This window comes from Chenopodium quinoa, unplaced genomic scaffold (assembly GCF_001683475.1).
Source record: "Chenopodium quinoa cultivar QQ74 unplaced genomic scaffold, ASM168347v1, whole genome shotgun sequence".
Taxonomy (NCBI): Eukaryota; Viridiplantae; Streptophyta; class Magnoliopsida; order Caryophyllales; family Amaranthaceae; genus Chenopodium; species Chenopodium quinoa.
In genome coordinates, this window is record NW_018743292.1 from 12,679,185 (window position 1) to 12,700,582 (window position 21,398).

The 21,398-nt window shown below is 36.6% G+C and overlaps 4 protein-coding genes across 4 annotated transcripts; 2 read left to right on the forward strand and 2 right to left on the reverse strand.

The window, feature by feature from the left end:
- On the forward strand, positions 1-2,521 carry LOC110737111. The gene is made up of 3 exons (XM_021917481.1): positions 1-292; positions 640-684; positions 790-2,521. The coding sequence occupies exons 1-3, from the start codon at positions 154-156 to the stop codon at positions 1,977-1,979; spliced, it is 1,374 nt and encodes a 457-aa protein (XP_021773173.1). The 5' UTR covers positions 1-153; the 3' UTR covers positions 1,980-2,521.
- A 4,506-nt stretch (positions 2,522-7,027) lies between these two features.
- On the forward strand, positions 7,028-9,413 carry LOC110737112 (probable ribose-5-phosphate isomerase 3, chloroplastic). Its single transcript, XM_021917482.1, has 2 exons — positions 7,028-7,858; positions 8,885-9,413. Exons 1-2 carry the CDS (start codon positions 7,247-7,249, stop codon positions 9,125-9,127), a joined length of 855 nt encoding a protein of 284 aa, XP_021773174.1. The 5' UTR covers positions 7,028-7,246; the 3' UTR covers positions 9,128-9,413.
- Positions 9,414-9,861: 448 nt separating this feature from the next.
- On the reverse strand, positions 9,862-12,745 carry LOC110737114 (slit homolog 2 protein-like). Its single transcript, XM_021917484.1, has 6 exons — positions 12,269-12,745; positions 11,988-12,149; positions 11,209-11,292; positions 11,003-11,128; positions 10,800-10,913; positions 9,862-10,268 (listed from the first exon to the last, which is right to left on the reverse strand). The coding sequence occupies exons 1-6, from the start codon at positions 12,342-12,344 to the stop codon at positions 10,198-10,200; spliced, it is 633 nt and encodes a 210-aa protein (XP_021773176.1). The 5' UTR covers positions 12,345-12,745; the 3' UTR covers positions 9,862-10,197.
- A 1,222-nt stretch (positions 12,746-13,967) lies between these two features.
- On the reverse strand, positions 13,968-21,398 carry LOC110737115 (serine/threonine-protein kinase Nek3-like). Its single transcript, XM_021917485.1, has 15 exons — positions 20,614-21,398; positions 19,714-19,866; positions 19,528-19,594; positions 19,245-19,310; positions 18,646-18,692; positions 18,480-18,525; positions 18,291-18,371; positions 18,135-18,177; positions 17,975-18,024; positions 17,817-17,898; positions 17,664-17,713; positions 17,025-17,098; positions 16,567-16,618; positions 15,602-16,009; positions 13,968-15,325 (listed from the first exon to the last, which is right to left on the reverse strand). Exons 2-15 carry the CDS (start codon positions 19,797-19,799, stop codon positions 14,657-14,659), a joined length of 1,821 nt encoding a protein of 606 aa, XP_021773177.1. The 5' UTR covers positions 19,800-19,866; positions 20,614-21,398; the 3' UTR covers positions 13,968-14,656.

Here is a 21,398-nt window from a genome sequence, read left to right on the forward strand (position 1 = left end):
TTTTCTAGCCATTATACTCCTAAATCAGGGAATTCAACCCTTCTGCATGACCATTTCTTACACTGCTAAAGGTTGACTTTATATAGTGATTTTTTTTCTTCAGAAAATTATTTTGTAATCAATTTTTTGAAACAAAAAATACAAAAAATAAAAATGTTGGAAAAATTATTGGCAAAATGTTGTGTAAAGTTGGAGAGGAAAAGAGTTGGATTATGGGTGCTTTTTAGCTTTGTTCTTGTCACCGTCAGCCTTTGTACAGTTCTCAAGTCTTACATGGATCCTCTACCTATTTGTAAGTTTTCATTCTCTGCCTTGTTTTTGTATGAACTTGTATGTATATATGAGCTTCTCCTATTGCTCGTTTGATGACTCGATCTTAAACATCGAACGTGTTAGCTAGCATATTTTTAATGAACTCCTGTAATACAAGTACTTGATAAGCTTGCATTGTTTTTGTTAATTGGTTGTTTCACTTGTTAGGAATTTAATATGCATTTCATTGTTTAACATTTTAACAAAAATGTTTGTTGTATGGGCTCAAAAATCTAGTTTACGTAAGTTCATACGATTAGTCGATTATGATTACAACAATGACAGTTTCAATACAACTTACAAGCTATTTTTGTTTCTTGTTTTCAGGGGAAATCAATTTGAGGAGGCTTAATTCCAACAACAAGAATACAGGTTGGTGCTATACACTAATTTCTTACCATTTTGAGGTTAAAATTCTTCGTGCTTAACTACAATTGATCACCTCTTAATTTTTTTTAAAAATTTATTTTTTTGTAGTTAAACTCGTTCCACACGACAGTTTCGAGCCATTCCTAGCACCAATGTGTAATTTTTCAGGCGAAAAATCAGATTATTGCGAGTTTAATGGGGACATAAGAATCCATGGAAATTCTTCCTCCATCTTTTTCAGCTCACCTCAACTAGAAAACATAGAGTTGCAAGAAAATAGGACTTGGGGTATCAAAATTTATGCTCGAAAGACGGATGAGCATGTCATGGGACAGGTAAAAGAGTTGTTACTTAAACCAGTATTATCAGTACAAGAAATGCCTAAATGTACTGTAAATCATTCAGTTCCGGCCATTGTGTTCTCGACTGGTGGATATGGAGGCAACATCTTCCACGACACGAGTGATATCTTGATACCCCTTTATCTTACATCCCTGCATTTCAACAGGGAAGTTCAGTTTCTGATACAAGATAAGCATTATTACTGGAACGAACGACACGAAGTTACACTGAAGGCACTGTCTAAGTATGAAATTATTGACTTAAATCATGACAAAGAGATCAGGTGTTTTAATAATGCAATTATTGGTGTTCAATCTCACCAAGATTTTGGTATTGACCCTGAAAAATTACCATATGGACTGACATTAAGGAACTTCACACAGTTCATAAGAAAAATTTATTCGTTACAGAGGGATACAGCGATTCAGATAACTGCAGAGGATGACAGGAAGCCGAGGTTACTGATCATTTCAAGGAAGAAAACTAGAACCATATTAAATGAAGATAAAATAGTAGCCGAAGCTCAAAGATTAGGCTACGATGTAGAGGTTATTGATGCACGAATGAGCCTTAAAAACTTCTCCAAGATAGTAAATTCTGCTGATGTGATGCTTGGTGTTCATGGAGCAGGGCTAACTAATATTCTTTATCTCCCTGAAAATGCTGTCCTGATTCAGGTAATTCCTATAGGACTGCAGTCGGTGTCGAAGATCTTTTACGAACGTCCTGCTAAAAATATGAGTCTCAAGTATTTGGAGTATGAGATTAGTGTAAAGGAAAGTAGCCTCATTCAACAATATCCGATTAAACATCAAGTAATTACAGACCCGGAAATAGCTAAGAAGGCAGGTTGGCCCGAGTTTAAGAAGATTTATATGGATAATCAAGATGTGAGGTTAGATATGAGCAACTTTAGGACAGTTTTGGTAAAGGCGTTGGAACTTCTTCGGCAATGAAGCTTAAGATGTGTACACATTTGTATTTAATTGTGAACTAAGCTTCCTCGTGCAGCACTGTAAATGCAAATACTTTACTTGTAAATGCTTAAAATAGTGATTAGCAAATGAATTCGGAACATAATTTATTTTTGTGTTTTAAATGATGTACCAAGTGTTGTTATTCTCTCCAAATCACATTTAGCTAAGCAATATTGTTATTGTTAATACTCCCTCCGTCCAATATTATAGTTCCTGTTTCCTATTTTAAAGACCCAAAATGTTGTTTCTGTTTTTATTTTTGGATAATAGGTAAAGATCATTATACCCTCATTCTTTTAACTTTATTCATTGTACTTCCTAAATTACCCTTAAATTTTCCATTTGCTTTGTACTTTTTTCCACTTTCTCTCTCTAACCTTTGTCTATGATTTAACTTTTCAATTTTTTTTTTTTTTTATGTACTTCATTCACTATTTCCTCTCTAACTTCTACTTTTCAACTTTTTTTTATGTACTTCATTCACCTTTTCCTCCTATTTCTTAAAACCGTGAAAAAACACAAACATGAACTATATATTGGGCGGAGGGAGTAATAATTTTATTATTGTAAGAAAGTAGAAATGAAAAGGACAAGGAAAAATTGTAAGAAACCACCTTTTATAACACTTTTTTTTTTTTTTTTTTGCGAAGTAACACTTGACCCTGGTTTCCGGTGTTTGACTCGGTTTTCAGGCATTGACATGCACGTGTTCCGGCAAATCCCCCCTTTCTTAATTTTCCCCCTCTTTTTTTCCTTCCAATTGAACCCCCTTTCTCCAATTCAACTTTCTCTCTCCTTTCTTCTTCCAACCAAGCCTCAATTACTCTCCATTGAAGAAGGGAACTTCATTGTTGAGCTCAAATTGCTGCAATTAACCTAATTTCAAGGCCAGTAAGTTGTTTTAATTAATGAATTGCTTGTTAATTTTGTTAGGTTTTCAAATTTTCATAAATTAGGGTTTGTAATGGAAAATTAGGGTTACTATTTTGGGACTGATTTATGCCCACCAATGTGTTTAGGATGGAGTTAGCAGTAATTTCGAGGGGCCAATGTGTTTAGGATGTCCACCAATGTGGTCTTTGATTCAATTTTATTTATTTTTTATTTTTTTATGTATGTGCTTGCAATATTGGGCTTCAATGGAGGAAGGGGGTGAAGAGGTGGGGTGGGGTTTTTGGGTGGATGGGGGTGAATTAATGGGGGTGGAATTTTCATGGGAGTAGATTTGTTGGGTGAGATGGTGTTGGTGAGGGTGGTAGTGAATTGGTGGTGGGGGTGAGGTGGTGTTGGTGAGGGAAAGGGGGAAAAATATAAAGGAAGGTGGTTTTATGAGATCACGTGACCCACACGTGCAAAGTCAACGTCGAAAAACTAAGTCAAACACCGAAAATCAGGTTAAGGTGTTACTTCGCAAAAACAAAAGTGTTTTAGGTGTGTTTTCACAAGAAAATTTTTATAAGGTATTTTTTCACAAAAAAAGGTGTTATAAAAGGTGGTTTTTGACAATAGAGAAAAAGGAAAAAAAAAGAAGAAAAGAGTGGACGGTTGGGTGATGCATGGACTTGAAGTCCAATGTAGCATGGGGCTTTTATGAACAAGTGTTGACTTGTTTGTCTAAGCATTTAATGTGCAAGTATTTGAGCAGCTCAAGCCTTGTAGAAGTGTGAAGTGTGTTGAGCACTATAAAATGGTGAAGCTCAATGTAAATGTAGGAGAGGGTGCTAGCAAAATGAAGAAAGCTAGCAAGATGAAGAAAGCTAACAAAATGAAGAAAGCTAGCAAGAGTGCGAGATGAGCTTACTCAAAATGAAAGTTAGCAAAGTACATTTTGCTAGCTTTCTACATTATGCTAACTTTCATCATGAGCTCTCATCTCACATTCTTGCTAGATTTCTAAATTTTGCTAGCATGCACTCTCTCTTACATTCACGTTGAGCTTCACCTTTTTGTAGTGCTCAACACACTTCTACACTTTTCCTACAAGGCTTGAGTTGCTGAACTACTTGCACATGAAATGCTTGGACAAATAAGTCAACACTTTTCATAAAAGTCCCTACCACTTTAGATCTCAAGTCCATGCATCATCCAACTAGGGGTGGCAATTCGGGTCAGCAGGTCGGGTTCGGGTCAGATTTCGGGTTATGCTTAGAAACTATTAAAAATAGTGTAAAACTTAATATTATTACGAAATATGAAATTTGGGTCAAATCGGGTCGAATTCGGGTTGTTCGGGTTCGGTTCAGGTCAGGTTCGGGTCTCTCTCACTAACTTCGGGTCGGGTTTTCGTGTCGGGTCAGGGTTTGCCAGCTCTACATCCAACCGTCCAGTCTTTTCTTCGATTTTTTTTTTCCTTTTTTCTTTTCATTTCTACTATCTTATCTAATAATAACATTATTATTAGCAATAATGATATTACTTAATTAGCTAATTGTGATTTGTGACTACCAAGCGTTTAGTGGTAAGGTTTGCATCTCACAATCAACCTTGAGGTTGTGGGATCAAACCCCACTAGAGGCACTTTGGAGTAGCCGAGTGGGGATTCCCTTACTCTTCCCCCCACTCCCAAAGTGTCTAGCCCGCTAACCCGGGTCGGGAGAACCTGTGACTTGTGAGAGGTTCTGGCCCGGTAGGATCTTGATCCTTACCAACCAAAAAAAAAAAAAAAAAATAAATAAAATTGTGATTTGTGAATGCCAGTTCATTAGCCTAATTTTGTTAATTAGTCTGCTTTTTTACAACTTCTTTTGTGTTTCTTTTTTAAAAATAAAACAAACCCATCTCCCACCATCACAACCACCACAAGTCCACAACCACATGAAACCCACCACAACTACCACCATCTCTTCGTCTTCCTGCCGATCTATTCGTCTACTCGTCGTCCTCTACCTCATTCCTTCCTCGAAACGAAAGGCCTCAAGTCCTCAACGCTGCTTTGCAGCTGAACAAAAAGATACCATAATAATAGAGTGTGTAAAGTATAGTAGGGTAATACTAACCCCTAGGGGAGACATCTCCTTCGCTGCGGCATCTACATCTCAATAATAATGGTGAAATCTAAAGTTGTCGCAATTGTGGTAATTGGTGAGAGAAGAGGAAATAAAGGAAGAAGGATTAAATTTACAATTTTGCCCCCAATTATATTAATAAAATGACCTATATGCCCTATAATATACCAACTTGTTGGTTTATTAAAGGATTAATACTGTTTTTTAATCCCAACTTTCACCAATTTATTTTCATTAATCCCAACTTTAGATTATTCCTCAATAATCCCAACTTTAAGGTGGCTTATCATTCTTCAATCCCAAAAACCGGTGACCGGTTGAATGGGTTATTTTTTTTTTATTTAAAAAGTGACAAGTGTCACAAGTTAATGAAAATTAAGTAAAAAAAGCAATAGAATAAAAAAAAATTCAGAAACCTTGAAAATTAATTTTTTTTCAAAAAAACCCCCTTCCCTTCCCTGGCCACCCCTGCCACACCGTCCATCGGAAGCCCACCCCACCGTCCACCTGAAAACTCACACCTTTCTTCCCGCCAATCAGCCGCTCCATTCCACACACGCTACAACCACAAATAACAACAACAAACACCAGCAGCTCAACCCAAACAACCGCACAACCTGCAAACACCAAACAACCACCATCACCACCAGCCTAATTCGTCAGCCGCGGCACCCATGCATCTCCACCTCAATGTCGATTCGCCACCTACAATCAGCAATTCAAATCAGCTCCAATACTAGCCACCCAACCTACCACCACCCACGACCCTGTCTTCATCCCGCCACCCCTGCCGCACCCTAATCCCCTCCTCCCCACTCCGGCGACTCCCTTCCCCCTAAACCATCAAACCACCATCACTAAACACCTTGAAATCTAAAAATAAACTGCTTCCCCCATCGTATAAACCCCCAGCCGTCTTCTCCGACCCAAATCAGCCCACAACTTGCAACCCCCGCTCGCTTCCCCTGCTCCCCAAACTCACCAACCACAGCCCCATATCAACCTACAGCCGCCCAAAACCACCGGCACCCCAGCAACACAGCAATTGCGCCCAAGTCACCACCACAAGAAGCGCCAACCATCATAACTTCGCACAACAATATCACCTATCCCGCCACCAAATTGCTCCAATCCACCATCAATTATATCAATTTGGCAGTTAAATACAACAATTTCGGCCTCCAATCGAAGCAACAACTTCGAATTGTGCTCCAATTTGAATACCCAAACGGTGCGCCGTGCTCTTGAGACAGTTTGGGTGGGTTTTTTTTTTGGCGGTTTATCGATAAGGTGGGTGGGTTTTTTCTGGAATTCGAGGGGTTTGGGTGTTCGATTGGGTGGTCGGTAGTCATGGAGGAGAAAGGGAAGGGAAGAGGAAAGGGGATTTCAGGTGGGTTTCGGGTAGGGGTTTCAAGGGGAAGTGGAAGGACGGCCGGAAACGGAGGGAAAGGAGGGTTGCTGGAAATGGAGGGGATGGGGGGACTGCTGGAAATGGAGGGGATGGTAGCTGCCATTAATGGAGGTGGAGGGGGAGGGGGAGGGCCTGTTAAAGGTGATGGGGGAAATAAAATAAAATAATTATTTTTTTTATTAAAAATATAATGAAAAAAATAAAAAGAATTTTTTTTTTGTTTTTTTCTTTTTTTTAAAAAAATTGGTTCAGTAGAAAAAAAAAAAAGAAATTGGACCACTCACGTGGCGACACGTGTCTAGCAACCTACAATAGAAGGTTGTTGACCGGTTTGGATATGAAGAAAGATATGCCGCCTTAAAGTTGAGATTATTGAGGAATAATCCAAAGTTGGGATTAATAAAAAATAAATTGGTGAAAGTTGGGATTAAAAAACAGTATTAATCCTTTATTAAAAGAAAAAATTGTAAAACAAATAATACAAATTTTAAACGGACCGGCTAAAACAAGTCAAACTTTTGTTATTTCTAGGTAATATAAACTTTGACAATTATGAACTTGTATTTTCTCCCTACTATTTTTAGAATGTTAAGTGGTGGGTGAAGTGATCTCCCCACCAAGAACGAGATTGAAAAAACAAACAAACAAAATTCCCTCCTTTTTCCATTGTCACCCACCCCATAATCATATGATCCAATCCAAAGTAAAAATCTCGTGAAATTCATTCAAAAATAATCTCAATATCAGATAAACAACTAGAGGAACACCACTTTCCTCTAAACCTCACCTCTCATTCCTCACTCACTCCCACCTTCCTTCAAACCTCTCCAATGGCGTCCGCCACTTTCTCTCTCCTCCCTTCCACCTCCATCTCCCCCTCCACCAAACTCCTCAACCTCAAATTCCGCCATTACCAAACCTCCAAACCCTTCTTCTCCACCACCATCAAATCCCTCTCTTCTCCCACCCCAACTCCCACTCTTTCCCAAGACGATCTCAAAAAACTCGCCGCCGAAAAAGCCGTCGATTCCATCAAATCCGGCATGGTTCTCGGCCTCGGAACCGGAAGCACCGCCGCATTCGCCGTCGCCCGAATCGGCGAACTTCTCTCTTCCGGTAAACTCACCAACATTGTTGGAATTCCGACTTCGAAACGCACCCAAGAACAGGCTGCGTCTCTGGGTATTCCGCTTTCGGTCCTCGATGATCATCCTCGCATTGATCTCGCCATTGATGGGGCTGACGAGGTTGACCCTGATCTTAATTTGGTGAAAGGGCGAGGTGGGGCGTTGTTGAGGGAGAAGATGGTTGAGGCTGCTAGTGATAAGTTTATTGTGGTTGTTGATGATACTAAGCTTGTTGATGGTTTGGGTGGTAGTCGTCTTGCTATGCCTGTTGAAGTTGTTCAGTTTTGCTGGAAATATAATCTTAAGAGATTGCAGGCATGTTTTGTTTCTTACTACTCATTTAAAATTTTGTTGTTATGTTTATGTGTTATCAGTGATGTAGATGAGATTCGATATTAGGTGTTGGGTACTAGTGAGTAGTACTATACTCTTGACTTTAACCAATTAAATTAGTTGGTATTCGCCTGAGTTTTAAAATGTAGCTATATATATATATCATTTAATTTAATGTTGTTGTAGATATAGCTCATGTGGTTGTGACATTTTGTTCAAAATTGCATTTTTAGTGTGCTTTTGTGGTTAATACACATTAATCGGGTAATTAATGTTTGAGTAAGATAAGGGAAATTAAGGGGGTACTATAATGCTCAATTTAATGGCATTGTTTGTTGGTACATGGAACAATGAGATTGTGGCCTTTAGTTCATGGAATCTATTGGTTGGGCGGTGGGAGCTCTACCATTGAGCTTGGACTTGATCATCAAAGGTCAAGTGATGTAGAATAAAGAGTGTATTTGTATGTGCTACATTTCAGGCTACAGAAATGAGTCTATCATTATAAATGTAGACTCGAATTAGACATGAGCTCTAGAGGTGGTCTTCTGATTGTTTTTTTTTTAGTTAGCTCTATTGATACATGGGTACATTAGCATAAGTGTTGATTTTTTATCGGCATGAGTAGAAACCTTTAGAGGTTTTGTTGATGATCCAAAGGCTTAGTCTATGTTACTTGGACCTAGGTACTTATATTGGACATGAGTTTATGTCCTCATTGTCTTGACTTGGCTATTTGTGAATAAAATTTATGATTTTAGCCGAAAATTAAGTGTCTAATGTCATAGTGTCAAGGATCCTACACGGGTATATGTCATGAAATAAAGATTCCAGGTTATACACATCTTAAGTCGTTTCTGTGGTTGTGGACAACTTGCAGTTGAAGTTAATTTAATTAAATTTGACTTATCCTTGTTTATATTGGAGAGTAGCATTGGTAAATTCCCTCAGACAAGCATTTGTTATGCAGGCCTGTTTATATCTTTGCCTGTACTTTCTTGGTTGCAGGAGATCTTTAAGGAGTTGGGTTGTGAGGCAAAGTTGAGAATGGATGGGGATGCCAAGCCTTATGTGACTGACAACTCAAATTACATCGTGGATTTATACTTCCCAACATCCATCAAGGATGCTGAAGCTGCAGGGAGGGAAATTTCAGCCTTGGAAGGTGTGGTGGAACATGGGTTGTTCCTTGGTATGGCTAGTGAGGTCATCATTGCCGGGAAAACTGGAGTGACTGTGAAGACCAAGTGATCTCCATTGGTTGATGGATTCCGGGTATGGAATAGTCTCCTTCTCCCAGCAATAACTGCTTATTCTTCATCTCTACAAATGTTCTCTCACTTCCTGTAATGTTAGATGGGGATCTTTGGTCTGGTTTGATATTTTTGCATCTTGTTGTATCTAATTATTGTTGTGATTTAATTTAGTTGTGTTATGAAGTGTAGATGAGAATCAATGCTGAGATACAGAGATAGCTTCTTGAATTGTGTACATTACGCTTTGGTGCAATAAAATTTCCAACTCTTAAATTCATGAAGTTCTGATTTCTAAATCTTGTCAGTTTTGATCTTGAACATGCTTTCCTGTTGATGGTTGTCCACTTCCTTTTAATGTTTTACATGATGTAAAAATTGTTTTGTTCGATCTACTGTCTGTTATCTTGACTTCTTGAAATGGCATGTATAAACAGTATCCAATTTAGTAGCATGAAAATTTTATAGGTAGGTCAACATCCAGAAGTTGCTCTTTTTTTGACATTGGATATGTTTTAGGGTTGAGAGAGTCACCAGGAATGTAATCTGGAGCCCATTTGATTGAGTGCATTGAAATTTTTTAGACATTACCAGCATACTAGTCAACAACAACCACCCCTCAAAAAAATTACCACTGCCATGTATCCTGTGTATGGTAGGTTTTAGGAAGGTCTGAATTTACTCAAAAGATTCACAAAATACATTTTTGGAAGGAGTATAATCGTTGGGAAAGTTAAAATTTAACATTCTGAAAATGGCAATACTAATATTATTATAAGGTTACCCACTTACCCATACTAATGGACTAAAAGTGAAAGTAGACTAACAGTACATAAACCTTTATTAACTGCAACAATAGTGGTACAAATTGGGACTTCACAAATAATGTTAATTGCTGAAAGTAGCAGCAGTAACAGATTGTATAAGCATCACCTCATATATGCTGCCACTCTCTCTTTGATTCTATGTATGTGTTGTGTGTGTGTGTGTGTTGGGGGAGGGGGTGGTTGTGGGGAAGAATATGAGTATCATAATAAAAAAATCATAATCGACGGTGGCTGAGAAACATCATTGCCATAATATCACAGCCAGAGATATCACTGTTATAACAATCCAGTTGAGCTTCCAGGATCGCATCCCTGTCATAAATGAGAAAAAAAAGGGGATTAATACTAACAATTTATCCATGTTTCTAGGACTAAAGCAACAACATTTGAAAAAGGCTGTAAACTTTTTCTATTAGTTAGCCTATCATGGAAGACCCCTTTTTATTACCTGAAGTTATTGAAGTTCTCTCTGTATCATTTGTATTACCGTGTAATTCTTAGGATATCATACTATGTGATTCAATTGAATTATTTTTTTGAGTCTTCTATTCCTTCCATTCGTTAAGTTTTTTGTAGGGAATGTAAAACAGACAAGTATGCTGCATTATATTGTTAAATAAAATTTACATGTAATATGGAGTATTACATGTGTACATGGTACCCTAGAGTGACAAGCATTATGAAACATTAATAAAGTGAATCAGTAATAAGGAACAAAGGGTGATAGTATTTATCTTTGCCAAAACTTACTGGCCAATTTCAGCTATTAACAGCACTTATGATAACTTAAAGATGCAGGAGTGAAGGGAAATTTTCCTATTTATTGGTTGACATTCAACTCACCATGGTTTTCACTTCTTGAAATCTGATTGATACTTGAACTAGAACCTGTAACAGATGTCTTTGAATTACTTGTTACATTGATTCCTAGCTTAGAGCAATCAGATCCGAAAGCACCTACAAAACCAACAATCAAAGATACTAAACTGAGGAATTTCCTTTTAACAGCATGCAATTAGTTAAATGCATTCCTGTAAAGCTCTTACAGTCACTGTAACATGGGAAGTGTGACACGTTGAAGAGATTATAGGATCCTGGTTGACATTCACACGAATGCTTGTAGTCTGATGAGTTTGTGCATGTCCCTTCGCCACAGTAGACCCAATAGCAAGCTAGAACATCAAAATCTCACTTTAGAAACTTTGATCAATCAAATAGTTTATTGGATATATAGAGTGTTGTTTATACTTACGATTAAAGATAGCGGTGTCAAATGGCTTTGTGGGGATGGGTGGCAATGGAGCAGCAGCTGGCATGCAGGAGTAGTTTATAGAACCTGTTTAAGATTTTCATTTTTCCATTTAGGAAGATCAACAATTTGCAATCAAGCAGTTTCATCATAACAAACACAGAACCAAGAATAGGTATTAAGAAAAGGAGTCGCCTTTCAATAAGTATTTGTGCATGTTTAATAAGAACTATGTAGCCTTTTCTGATATATGCACTTGTCTTGAGATTGTTGCTTCTTAATTTTGAATTTTTGATAGCCTATCTGCCTATGTTGTATTACTCTTAAAAACCCTATGAAACCAAGACAAGTTTTCATATCAAATTTGTAACGAGGTAACAACTGGTTCCTGCAGACCTTGAAATAAATAACTGCTTTCGATATGTTGCTGGATGCATTTGGTTTTGGTGTTTCCCTAATTTTCCTTGTTTTAAAATGATTGTGCTTCTTTCCATTTTGATATATTTCGAACTTCTTGCTCTAAGTATCAGGTTTTACTCCATGATTTTAATGATTTTCCAGTAAAAACTACTTATATTGATTCCTTCCCATCTTTCTTGATTGGTGTGAAAAAACAAGGAAAAAGCTTTGTGATTTGGAGGTAGAGCACTACTTCCTTTTCTCTGCCTCTATATATATACCTGTCTTTTCTTTTAGTATGAGGGTTTTTTCTGTGAGGTACTCACTACCATAGAAAGCCAAGGACCGTGGAAGATGAACCCTTTTAAAGAAGTAAAACTTACAATTTGGTATTATACATGGAAGAAATTGGAGATATTGTTCCTCATTGTCTGATAGACGTGTTCTTCTCCAACCTGAATCACATTCACAAGTGAAACCATGTGGTATATAGTCTGGTTTTGATTTGCACGTTCCTTTCCCGCAACTTACCTGACTGCAAATTTCTGTTATAATAAAAAAAAAAAAAAAAAATCAGAAAACATGACAGCAACTTAAATATTGTGTGCTGAGTTTGTAGATTAGATAAATCGGGATAGAGTCTACTGTAAGGAGAGTTGTTTACCTGAATCTCCGAAAGCAGTGGTTGCGAGAGAGATTAGAAGTAGAGCTGCAAATGCTATTAGACTGGAGGAAGCCATTGATTATTGTTTGATTATTATGTAAATGAGAGAATACAAGTTAGATACAGTCGATTTGTTACCAAAGTTGCAGGTGAAATTTATAGGACAGCTGAGAGGCTTAGAGCTAAGGAACAAGATTATGCTATATATAGAATATTTTTCTTCATGGCAGGTTGTGTAAAAAGCTTATTAGAATCATAGTTGTAGGACTGTAGGAGTTTTGTTTTTTCTTTTCTCAGTTCCTAACCCCTCCCTTTCTTCGTCCGTGTTTACTTTGAAAATTTTGAAGAAGATGATGCAGGTGCTTCTAGTAGTTTGAAGAATTTTTCAAACACATTCAATTTTTTAGTTTGATGTTTATATTATGACTTGTATGCTACATTTGTTTTTCTAATATCCTTAACTTTTTTATGAAAGTTTTTTGTCTTTCGTTGACAAAATTTAGTTAACTTTTAGATATAAGCAGCTACTCTATTTTGAAAATTGCTTCTTTGAAGGATTTCTTGTGAACTTCTGTTATATATTATGTTGAAATGTTGAATTGACATGAAAGCTGGGCAGAAGTCAGCGAAATGACGAGTGTAAACAACGGTAAACGGTACCTGCCCCAACTTTCCAAAGTGAACGCAGACATTGTTGTGTTTTTGGATTTAGATTTCTTTTGTTTTTCTTTTAGTTCATTTATTTAGTCATTAATTATTATTATTTCTTCTTTTTAGAGTGTGGGAGTTATTACTTAAGAAGTTACGGAGTAAGATCACGACTTGTCATGGAAAGTATTCTATTTTTTGGTACACAGTATGACACGATTCGTGGTACATTTACAGGACTAGCGTATTGGGTATGTCTGAGAGCGAAAAGAATTAATTAGCAAAAGAATTCGGTTTAATCACTTAAAAATCACGGCTTAGGTTTGCAGAACGGGGGTTCATAACATGTTCTCAGTTACACTGGTTCTATGTTATTGCAAATTTTTGTATGTGTGAGCTCACAATCGTGCAAGGATTAGAATTAGACATACAATTGGGTCTTGAATATAAAACTGACCTGTAAATGGATCAAACTCGACCTGCTGAAGTTCAACCCAAGCATTGACAATTGATCGCAGTACTCTTCTTTCTTTTACAGGAACTATCTTTTCTCCTGTATCTCCATAGGCTGAAAACACCAATGATCAATACCATGAAAAGATCGATTGTACGTACAGGATTTTCTAGCATATGTTGCTTTAGGTAGCACAATTTCACAATTTATCCATTGATCAGAGAGTATAGACAATAACTTTCACAATGCTACAAATTATATTGGCGCTTCGTTGGATAGTCTAGAAGAGGAATGAGCATTTCGGAGCAGGTTGAATGTCAATGAGCTTGACCAAAAATTCGTAATGCTCCTAATGAATACGGAAAACCATTTTATGAATGTGCTTGGGTTGAACCAAAATCTGAAGGCATCTCGCCATTAAAATCAAGCTAAGCTTTCCAAAGTGGTGAATCTCTCTTCTAACTAATCTGAAAGTACAATTGTGAGGTGTGATGATGCTATGGACCGACTTCTCTTATGCCATTTATGATGTTTTTCGATCACAAACGCTGAGATGTGGAAATAATAAGAGAAAATTAACAAATTAAGCACATAAAATAGAGGGGAGGAGGAATATTATTAATTGATGAAGAAAAGTAACAAAAGGAGCTGAGCTTTCCAGAGGTTCAGATCTCTCCAAGGAAAACAAATTAAGCACCTAATGAATACATATACATGCACGTACAAGCACTTCCGAAGGACGGGAGAAGATGGAATGCTGCTGTATCCGGAGTATCACTTGAGTTGAAGGCCTTGAACTCTTGAAGCATTCTTTAGATTACAAAAGCAATATAACCCCCCAAAAAACAAAAAAACAATAGTGCATATGTACTTGAGAAAGTCCAAGGGGGAAGTAAAGTTGCTGCAATTTACAATTTGAGATAAATTAGATACTCATTACACACGGTCAAACAAAAAGAATTATGTATATATGAAAGAATTATCATGTTTGTCACGATGATGGTTACAAAGGTAGATCCAGCATTCAGCTGGAAAAAGAACGCGTTAAATGTGTATTTCTCACAGGATTATTTAGATCAGTGATCCGATCCCATATCCTCTGCAAATACTGGTCATTTCTAAAAGCTGGAGAGGTCAAAATTATTAACAGATGCATATGCTTAAAACTTGTCAACAAGTGGTATCAGCAGCAGCAGGCCCTCATTAGAGCACTTCCATTGCCCGGGAACAGATGAAACCAATATTGACAAACTAAATAAACTAAACTTCCTCAATTGAATGGTTAACTAACTTTCCTCCTTCGGTGAGGTCTCTTTGAAGCTCTTGGACAACCAGATAGCAGTTTCCCTCGGAGAAACCTTTTCTAGTCCAAATGGTTTCAATAGAACACCAAGTTCATCAAACCTCTCCTGTTGCAACAACTTTGCGCTGAATTCTAGCAACCCTTCTAATGCATCCGCCCGCTGTTGATAAGAGGATGTGTCAAATCGATTGCGTCGCATATCTGATGAAGCATGGCTTGAAGCGCCAGCTGTAGCATTTTGATCTGAAGAATTAGCATTATCCTTCCCTTCTCCATGTACCTTGTTGTCCCGAATACTCTCCCACATTCCGTCGAAGTTCTTCTTGGACATTCCTATATCACAAAATTTAACTGAGAATTTGTCCTTAGTGGAACAACCACCATAGACTGGGGATGACGAACCCTGTCTGGAGACCATTGAACTCCTTTGGTTTAGGAAGAATGACTCCTCATACGACGCTAATGGGAATTCAGCTATCTTATCAATTCGAGGTGAGTTGACAGAAATATCTGGAGATTTGATTCTCTTTAGGATGTCTACAGTAGGTCTACAAGGTGATTCATAAACTGCAGCTCTAGTAGCTAATGGCATAGATGCTCTTCGGGTGCGGTTTGCAGAAACAGATCGTTTCACAGGAGTGCGTGAAGGAGGCTGCAGGTATCAGAAAAAACCAGTCTTTAAGCTAGAAAATTTAGCAATGCTCCACACTAAATAAAAACAATAATGCTTGCCCAAACACTCTGCAAAAAGCCAGTATAGTAGTAGTACAATTGGCTATAATGTCAGTAAACATGTTAGAAGTAAAAATGCAATAAATCGTTCAATTGCATTCGGGTAATGGAAATGATATTCCATCAATCAGATCCATTTTAACATTTTACTCCATACCAAATCTACATAAAATGAGGTGTGAACATCAAAACTTACCGATTGTTGATGTCTTGACTGCTCTGGTCGTCTTTTATTAGTACCAAATGTTTTTGCTCGTGACAATTTAGGATTTCTTGCAACATCTGAAACTTTTGAAGGAACTGGTTCGATAGCAGCAGCTCTTCTAAAGGGATCTTGAGCCTTTAATTTAGCCAACCTTCGTTCCAGATCAGACAAGGTAGGCTTTATTCTGTCATCAGTGTAAAAGGAATCTAGCTCAGCTTCTGATATACTGGGATCCGCAGTCCTTTCATCTTCTGCTTCTGGTAATGTTGCTTTATCTATACAATTAGAATCAGTATCATCCCAGTTATCATCTACAGCATCACATCTAGGATTCCTAGTCTGGAGATGAATCTTTTCAACATAAGGTTGAAGATGGGGGTGCCTGAGCAACTCAGCAGCCTGTTAGAAGAAACAATTATCTGCAGATATTAGTCAATAAATCCTAGTAGACAAGTAATAACATGGACACACATTAAATTTTGTATTTGCAGCACACAGTATTTGGCAGTTGTCCCCACATAAGAAGTACTTCCAATTAGTATAGAGTATACCTCCACGATCCTCAAATATTTTACTGTTAATTTATTGAAGGACAAGGGCATTAGACACTATACTGCATACCATCAGATCAGTGCATAAAAGCTCGTTGTAACTTAAATTAGTTTCAAGGTTCATACAGATAATCTACAGTACATGTACTCGAGTTTCCAAAGTAATTTTGCTGTGAGCAACTGAGGAATATCAGTTTAAGTAGCCAAACATGATACATGTGACAATAATTCAGAGGTAAAAAATCAATGCATTGTACAGTTACAGAACTAAGATGCACTGTGCTGAATTTCTAAAGGGACCAGAGCAAAAATTTTCAGATATTATGAATTGATAGTACCATAGCACTATGCATATTTAATCTTGCAGCCATAACAGCAAAGCTTAACTATAAATAATATACTTACACTGGGCCTAAGTTCTGGGTTCTTCCGTAACAAGCTTTTGATAAGACCTCGACTGCAAAAAGAAATGCGCAAAATGATTAGGTTAGGCATGTCATCTGCTTATCAATATGCATACAACATGAGAAGCACTTGCATGCAGTAGAAGAGAGCCTGCACATCCAAGCATTAACATTTTCAGTTCACACAGGAGTACAGGGACAGGAATCCCCAAAGATCTGAATATGTTTACAGTAAAAGCTGAAGCTATAAGCTTATGCCAACATATCAAGAAACACTTATTTTTGTTGGCTGATGTCACTGATCCTTTCCTAATTCAGTGCTTGGAGGTAGAATGGTGTCTAATTTGGTGGTTGCAAGAGTAGGATTTGTAAGAGGGGGCTCAGAATTATATATTAGCTTGTAATTTAAAACTTATAAAGCCCAAATCATTTGAAGACTATAATTAGTAGAGAACTTACAATGCTCCAGAATATTTGGCTGGGAGAGGAGCCACAGTTGACCTGCTAATTTTACTGATCAATGCTTGCATGTCCTGTTCCAGTAGGATACAACAACAAGAAAAAATTAATTATTCATGTGTCAATTCCTTCAACAAGCAAAGACAGAGTACAAGAGGCTTAATAGAAGAGATCAAATTATCAACTACTTCCATAATCCGTATACTATTTCCATATAAGTAGATTGAAAGAAGAAATTATGCATATGTTTCAGATTATCTATTAGGATGATAATAGTAGATATCATAGAGCCACTAAAAACATATACATCATGAATTAAAGTACTGTATAGAAGGTGTACAGTACAGTCATCACTGATTAGATGGCCCACAAATTAGTTTTGAGATACAAAGCATCAGACAGCCCACAAATCAACAATGTCATATGCTAATTCCAGAATGTCAATAAGAAACTATCTCTGAAAATTCTTTTGGCCAGAAAAAAAGTAATAGAAGAAAGTGAAGGGGTTTTTATATTATTTTTTAAAAAATAACCTTTTTGGTTAATTTTCCGGTAAACAGTGGATATAAATACGATTTACTAGCACAATATATAAGAGTTAAGTCTAAAGTATAATCAGAAACACCAACGACTACTTACAAATGCTTTAAAAGCAGGCTTGAGGGCAGCCATTTCATATATACAACAGCCTGAATATTAAGAAAGAAAAATGGATTTAGCCTGATTCAGGAAGCTTTTAAAGATAATTGTGAACTGAAGCAGTGAAGCCTGTCAATATCATAGATGCCTAACCCAATGACCAAATGTCTGATTTAGAACCATAAGGTATGTCCGCAAGAAGTTCAGGACACATGTAGCTGGGAGTGCCAACAACCTGAGTGACAAATGTTTTGGACATTAGATTTCATACAACACCGGAGAAAAAATAAATAGCATGAGCCAGAACTTACAGAGGATGCAAGATCATCCGAAGTCAGCATTTTTGCAAGTCCAAAATCACCTGTATGATAAAATTGAGACTATTTATCCATAGCTATTAGAAAATGAAAAACATTGTGACTTGTGAGAAGAATGAAGAAGGGAGAAGGAATACCAAACCGATCATCTTACCAAGACGTATGTTTCGCTCCTTTGTCAAGAATATATTTGAACACTGTAGTAGTCATAAATAGGAGTTCAGCACTAGAATACTTTTTAAAAAAACAAGGGGAGAATGGGGGGCCGGGGTGAGATTATGAGTTCTGACACAGTTATAAAAGTACTGACCTTCACATCACGATGAAGAATATGGTTCCTATGCAAATAGTCAAGAGCCATAAGCAGTTGAACAAGCCATTTACAGAGATTCTACAAGCAGTCAAAACAATAAATTTAAGTGACAAGGCTACAGAATGCAGTTAGCTGCCACATATGGGAATAGAAGAAAATTATTCTAGTAACAGAGAAAACGGAAACCTCTTCTGAAAAATGAACCCCATTAGCACGCTTCACAGCTCCTTGCCTGAAAAAAAAATAAAAAAAAAATAAAACAATAAAAGAAAAAGTTAGCAGCAGGTTAAAGCAAACACATAGAAAAACAACCCGCTGTTAGAAATTTACTCTTGTCATCCATGAAACTTACATGTCACCAGCTTCACAATATCCGATGATTATGCATACATAGCAACCCTGGTAATAATTTGCCAACATCATCAATTTTAGAAAATGGAGGACAGCTTTTAGATCAATTTTTATCAGTGTGTAGTTGTATACTTATAATGTATATCATACAAAATCTTCTGAGAAAAATTAAAAATAATATGGGACAAAGCAAAGACAACATATTCTAGAGTAAATCACTAGTTTCCTCATAAATTGAAAATTCAAACATTCAACAATTTCATCCTACGAACCTAAAAATTACTCATGATCCTACGAGTAACAAGTACTTTTGTGCCTTTCTGACATTAAACTGAGGAAATACATTATATTCATGGGTGGGCATAAAATTTCAAGCAAATCTAGGACACTACAAAATTAGAATGACAGAAGTTTGGTAGCTCCAATAGCAATAGCTGGTGTATTACTGGTTATTCAAAGCATAACACATCAATTATCAATTTCCTCAATAGCTTCAACTTCTCTAATTCTAATACATGTTAAAATATGAAAAGAAGGCATGCTACATGCTAACCAGATAAACATTAATTAATACATACGTTATATATTTTTTCGGCTCACCTTCTCAACCCAGGAATCTTTGTACTCCACAATGAATGGATGTCGTATCTTACGGATGAGCTCCATCTAAGAGAGTCAAAATTGACTGTTAGAAGAATATACATACTGTGTAACTGAAGTTGCTACTAGTCTACTACATCTAAAATCCAAAGACCACAGGCTAACAACATTTTCAGCTTGGTTCAGATCACAATTGAAGAAGCAATGCCCTAATTTGAGATTTGATGAAACTACAGCTGTAAATGAGCAATCCAAGAGATCAGCATAAGATATTTATACAAACCTCCTGATGAGCAGATCTTTTAGTTCTTTCTGTTTGGCGAGCTAGACGGATCTTTTTCAACACATACCTGCAATAATGATCAAAGGTAAAAACAATCAAAGCCAGCAACAGAGGAGTTTCACAGCACAAATTATTATAATTGGACAAATACAGCATAAAGGCAGGAACATAAGAAGGAATTCTTACTTCTTCCTTTCGTGCTTATGTCTCACAAGAAGAGCAGAACCGAAAGAACCCTTTCCGATTTGCTCTAGTACATCATACTGCTCCATCTTCTAGTTTACAATTCCAATTTTAACAACTTATGGGCGAACGATTATGTGTAATACATCCAAAATTCTGCACATCATATTAGAAACAGGATATCAACAACTTCCAAGGCTTATCAACAAAAAAAGGGAGCATTAATAAATTCCAAGAAGTGCTGAACATTACGGAAAATGACCTTGAATTAAGAATTTATGACCAAGAAACAATATTCCAAATTCCACAACATAAAATTTGCTTTGACCTAGTCCCTAAAATAAACAATACAATTTAAACCATCCAAATCTCTCCCTTTCTTTCTGTTTAACAAGAAAGAAACCATTTCAAAGTCATCTTGCTGATTGAATTGACAAACAATGACAAAATTAAATACCGAAAAGACGACGAAAATCAAATCGAATAATTTCGCAAAAACCCATCAATCACATTAAATTAGAAGTCGTACACTCGTACATTATACAAATTTAGCTCAAAAATTCGACACCTTATCAACAAAAAACTCAACATTTGAATTAACACTCAACACCAATTAAGTAATTCACTAAAAATTGAACAACATACATAAAATTACATGAACACAAACAATAAAATCGACGAACTACCCAAAATTCCACTAAAATCAAATTCAGCTTACAAACAAAATACAAATAAATTAAGCAATTTAACCAAAGAAACACACTAAAACAAGTGGGATAGTGGACACTAGATTCCACAAATCACATTCTACAACAACTACATTTTCAATTTTTTCCCCAAATTGCAGTAAAATAGAGTAAGTGAGTGACAACAGTGAGCAACAAAAATGGAAAAAGTGAATACCTGAAAGAAAAGCAATTGTCGATCGGAGGAGAAGAGAGAGAGTAACAATGGCGGAATTGAAGAGCTATAAAGAAGAGAGAGAGAGTAAGAAGTGGTCCGCCATTAATGGAAAGAGAGGAGAGAGAAAATTTGGGGAGCATAAAAATGCAAATCCAAAAGAAAAGGGGATGAAGGAGGCAATACACTAGAGGACAGACAAAGCCAAGACAATAATAGCCAAGATCATATTATTATTATATTATATGGTTTTTTTTAAAAAAAAATTTTGATAAGGAAAGGATTAGTGTATAAATTATTGAGGAATATTCATATATTAATCTTATAGAAGTGTTAAGAGACTTAGAGTGATTATTTTTTTATTTTTTTTTATTTTTTTGGGTGTATGTGATGATGATCTTGAAAAGTTGGGGGCTAAAATAGTGTATAAAGATGGTGAATGATGTAAGTATAGTAAAATGTGGGTTTGGGATTTAGATGAGTAGATGACTTTTTATTATCAATTAGATAATATGTTTGAATATTTATTACAGAAATTGTATACAAAGTACGAAGTATAACTAATTAAGACTTCAACACTAGGTTTTAAGGGTTAGGATTTCACCAGTCGTTGACCCTGTGGCTTTATCCACAGATTTAGAGATGTTAAAGTGGGAATTCTAATCATACAAACTTACCATTGTTACTTTTTTAGAAACTACTTGCATACTCAAAGGAGCATTGCTTTGATTAATTTCTATAACTAAAGTAGTCACCTTTTTACGTAATATTATACATGCAATACATTT

What these genes read in the sequence shown, in the direction of transcription:
- LOC110737115 (XM_021917485.1), bottom strand. Translation starts at nt 19,799, where the DNA reads ATGGAGCAGTATGATGTACTAGAGCAAATCGGAAAGGGTTCTTTCGGT. An exon ending in GGGTTCATTTTTCAGAAGAG is followed by an intron (nt 18,372 to 18,479) that starts GTTTCCGTTTTC and finishes GACTGCTTGTAG; the next exon opens with AATCTCTGTAAATGGCTTGT. An exon ending in AGTCAAGACATCAACAATCG is followed by an intron (nt 15,326 to 15,601) that starts GTAAGTTTTGAT and finishes TGATACCTGCAG; the next exon opens with CCTCCTTCACGCACTCCTGT.
- LOC110737114 (XM_021917484.1), bottom strand. Translation starts at nt 12,344, where the DNA reads ATGGCTTCCTCCAGTCTAATAGCATTTGCAGCTCTACTTCTAATCTCT. An exon ending in TCCATGTATAATACCAAATT is followed by an intron (nt 11,293 to 11,987) that starts GTAAGTTTTACT and finishes AATCTTAAACAG; the next exon opens with GTTCTATAAACTACTCCTGC. An exon ending in TTCAAGAAGTGAAAACCATG is followed by an intron (nt 10,269 to 10,799) that starts GTGAGTTGAATG and finishes CATTTATGACAG; the next exon opens with GGATGCGATCCTGGAAGCTC.
- LOC110737111 (XM_021917481.1), top strand. Translation starts at nt 154, where the DNA reads ATGTTGGAAAAATTATTGGCAAAATGTTGTGTAAAGTTGGAGAGGAAA. An exon ending in CATGGATCCTCTACCTATTT is followed by an intron (nt 293 to 639) that starts GTAAGTTTTCAT and finishes TCTTGTTTTCAG; the next exon opens with GGGAAATCAATTTGAGGAGG. An exon ending in TTCCAACAACAAGAATACAG is followed by an intron (nt 685 to 789) that starts GTTGGTGCTATA and finishes ATTTTTTTGTAG; the next exon opens with TTAAACTCGTTCCACACGAC.
- LOC110737112 (XM_021917482.1), top strand. Translation starts at nt 7,247, where the DNA reads ATGGCGTCCGCCACTTTCTCTCTCCTCCCTTCCACCTCCATCTCCCCC. An exon ending in ATAATCTTAAGAGATTGCAG is followed by an intron (nt 7,859 to 8,884) that starts GCATGTTTTGTT and finishes TCTTGGTTGCAG; the next exon opens with GAGATCTTTAAGGAGTTGGG.